The following is a 3794-nucleotide window of genomic DNA, read 5'->3' as shown; positions in this document are numbered from 1 at the left end:
AAAATCTTACCATTGCAATGGCATGGATGGAACTAGAGGATATTATGCTAAGTGAAATAAATCAGTCAGAGAAAGACAAATATCAAATGATTTCACTCATATGTGGAATTTAAGAAACAAAACAGAGGATTATAGGGGAAGAGAGGGGAAAATAAGATGAAACCAGAGAGTGAGACAAACCATGAAACTCTTAACTATAGGAAACAAACGGAGGGTTGCTGGAGGCTGAGGTGGGTGGGGGGATGGGGTAACTGGGTGATGGGCATTAAGGACGGCACGTGATGTAATGAGCACTGGGTGTTATATGCAACTGATGCATCACTAAACTCTATCTCTGAAACAAATAATATACTATATGTTAATTAATTGGATTTAAATAAATTTAAATTAAATTTTAAAAAGAAATGAAATTGAAACAATTTTAGTATTTGTTAATCCGCTTAAAAATAACTATAATAAACTTCCTACATGCTAACACATACACACACACAAGAAAAAAGAAAAAAAATAATTTCCCTCATAAATCTCCTGGCTATTTTCCAGAAAACTTTTTCCAGTTGCCTCTTTCTTTGAGTATTCCTGAGAAACTTTCACATTGTTTGTATAATATCTAATATTTGTTCCAATTTATATCATTTTTGGAAATAAAAAAATCATAAGAAATATGAGGTTTATGGAGTTTTGATGGCCAATTTACAACTATACTAAAATGAAGGTGCAATCCCAGATCTTCTATTTTTATGTTCAATCTTCATACCATTGTATGACAGCACAACAGATTATTTCATGCACTTTTGGAAAAGTGCTTCTGCAACTGAAGAGAAAATATCAGGCAAGCAATTGATTAAATTGTTTAGTTTTTAGATGCCAAGGAATTATTGAATGGTCCCTGGAAATGCAGCCTCAGGATATTCTGTTGGACATTTTCCCCCTGAAGTCTTCCCACTATTATTAGCCCTGTCATCTTCTTTTGTTCTAGATATCTCTGCTCACTTATGTTTCAAGAAAGATAGCATGTAGTTAACAGCTATGAGATATGCAATTATTTGTATTCTATTTCATATACATGTGATTTATGCTCAAATAAGTTTCAATTCAAAATGGTAATATTGAAATACTTGAACATATTTATTTTTCTTAACTTTTTTTTCTAGACCAGTGGCTTCAGTTTAATGAAGTCATTAATTGAAGACCATGCATCAGAAAATGATATCCACCTGGAGAATAGAGGATACTTCCTGGAAGACAGAACTCCATTGAAATTGAATTCCTGCTACAAAGTTATATCACATCAACACACAAATCACTAAATTCATACACACATATACATGTCTCCCAATAAAAGCACCCAGATCATTTTAAGTCCCAGTTGCTCACTTTCTTCAATGTCTATCATCAAAGCAGGATGAATAACAGCATCGTAACTGAGTTTATCATTCTGGGCCTCACCCAAAAACCTGAACTGCAGAGAGTTCTCTTCATTGTCTTTCTGTTCATGTACCTGCTGGCCTTTCTTGGCAATGCACTTATTGTCGTTGCCATAATCTATAACACCACCTTGCATACACCCATGTATGTTTTCCTTCTGGTACTGGCTATTGTGGATATCATCTGCATGACAAGCATTATACCAAAGATGCTGGGAGCCATGCTAACATCAGGACAGAGCATTTCCTATGGAAGCTGCATGTCCCAGCTCTTCTTCTTCACGTGGTCCCTGGGTGCTGAGATGGTTCTCTTCACCACAATGGCCTATGACCGCTATGTGGCCATCTGTTTCCCTCTTCGATACAGAACTATTATGAACGACCATATGTGTGTGGCCTTGCTCAGCATTACCATGGTGATTTCAGTAACCAATTCCTGGGTACACACTGGTCTCATACTGAGGCTGACCTTCTGTGGGCCAAACACCATTGACCACTTCTTCTGTGAGATACCCCCACTGCTGTCTTTGTCCTGCAGCCCCGTGAGACTCAATGAGGTGATGGTGTATGTTGCTGATATCACCCTAGCCATAGGTGACTTCACACTCACCTGCATCTCCTATGGTTTTATCATTGCTGCCATTCTCCGCATCCGCACAGCAGAAGGCAAGAGGAAGGCGTTCTCAACATGCTCATCCCACCTCATAGTGGTGTCCCTTTACTACTCCCCTGTAATCTACACCTATATCCGCCCTGCTTCCAGCTACTCATTTGAAAGGGACAAGGTGATAGCTGCACTCTATACTCTTGTGACCCCAACATTAAACCCAATTGTGTATAGTTTCCGAAACAAGGAGATGCAGACAGGAATTCAGAAAGTTTTTGCATTTCTGAAACATTAGTGGCTTCAAAAGGGAATGGCAGCTCTGTACTCCAGAATCATCTCCTAGAACATCTCAGATTTTGCTGATCATTTATAGATATTTCCTGCCCAAGTTTGCCTATTCTCTCTTAAAAACAACTTTTCGTTCCACTATGAATCACACACAGTCTTAGCTCCTGATTTCTAAAATGCATTTACTTTCTTACCATTTCACTAATGATTTATACTTTTCACTTTACATATTTCTAAGATACTTTCTTTCATGAAAACTTCCACAACTAAACACAGTAAATGTGAAGTGTTTCTCTCATTCCTATTCTATTCCTAGCTTTCTCATTGTCGCTACAATTTTGTATCTTTTAAATTTTAACGTCTGTAATGTAATATACATACCACCTCACATAAATATATATCATGATATATATCCCAACATCTTTCGAAAAATATATGCATTTTTTCCTTCCCATATATGCATATACATGAGCATTTGTCTGTTAGCACACATAAAAAGATTTCTTCTAATATTATAAAATTAATCAGTCTGTGAATCAAATCATGTCTGTCATTTCTGTAATAAGAAAATACATTGCAGGGGCGCCTGGGTGGCACAGCGGTTAAGCGTCTGCCTTCGGCTCAGGGCGTGATCCCAGCATTCTGGGATCGAGCCCCACATCAGGCTCCTCCGCTAGGAGCCTGCTTCTTCCTCTCCCACTCCCCCTGCTTGTGTTCCCTCTCTCGCCGGCTGTCTCTCTCTCTGTTGAATAAATAAATGAAATCTTTAAAAAAAAGAAAATACATTGCATTACTTTGAGACTTTCTGTGACACAGGCAGTAGTTTTCCCTTGAAATCAGTTATAATTAGTGTTCCACTGCAATATTTTTAAAATACAGGCATTTTGTCTTACTAATCGTCCTGAAACAATCTAGTTCATGTCATTGATGCCTGCTCTAGAATTTACTTCATGAAAACAATAACCATATATTATTGTTGGTATTTTTTTATATTGCATGTAATGAGGAATTCTAAATAAATTAATACATAACAGACAAGAACAGAAGGATTCCCCTAATGCCTTCTAGCTGAAGACCATTCTCAGCAAACATGTAGGTGAACAAGCTGAATTTATTGCATGAGGAGACAGGACAGCATGGGTTAGTAAGAGGACATTAGAAGAACTTTTTGGGATTTTGGGGGGTACTTGATGAAAAATCACACAAATATGATTTTTCCTAGGTTGAGTCAGAAAATGAGGGAAATTTATTTAGGGGGCATATAGAATAAACATTGTTAAGCTGTGATTGGTAAATAAGTAGCAATGGATGATTTCAACTAGGAGAAGGAGATAATTATCATTTCTGATGTTTGGACTGCATTCTCATTTTCATGGGCTCAGATATGCCAATGGAGTGGACTTGCTTCTATCTTGCTCTATCATAGTGACATTTTATGATGCTGATGTTGTGTGTGTGTGTGTGTGTGTGTG

At 37.4% G+C, this 3794-nt stretch overlaps 1 protein-coding gene across 1 annotated transcript; it reads left to right on the top strand.

The window, feature by feature from the left end:
• The first annotated feature begins 1405 nt into the window (after positions 1–1405).
• LOC113248048 (olfactory receptor 13G1) lies at positions 1406–2329 on the top strand. The gene has a single exon (XM_026489453.3). It carries the CDS (start codon positions 1406–1408, stop codon positions 2327–2329), a length of 924 nt encoding a protein of 307 aa, XP_026345238.2.
• Positions 2330–3794: the final 1465 nt, after the last annotated feature.

This window comes from Ursus arctos, unplaced genomic scaffold (genome assembly GCF_023065955.2).
Source record: "Ursus arctos isolate Adak ecotype North America unplaced genomic scaffold, UrsArc2.0 scaffold_5, whole genome shotgun sequence".
Classification (NCBI taxonomy): Eukaryota; Metazoa; Chordata; class Mammalia; order Carnivora; family Ursidae; genus Ursus; species Ursus arctos.
The sequence above is the reverse complement of the archived record's forward strand: the minus strand, read 5'-3'. Positions and strand labels throughout refer to the sequence as shown.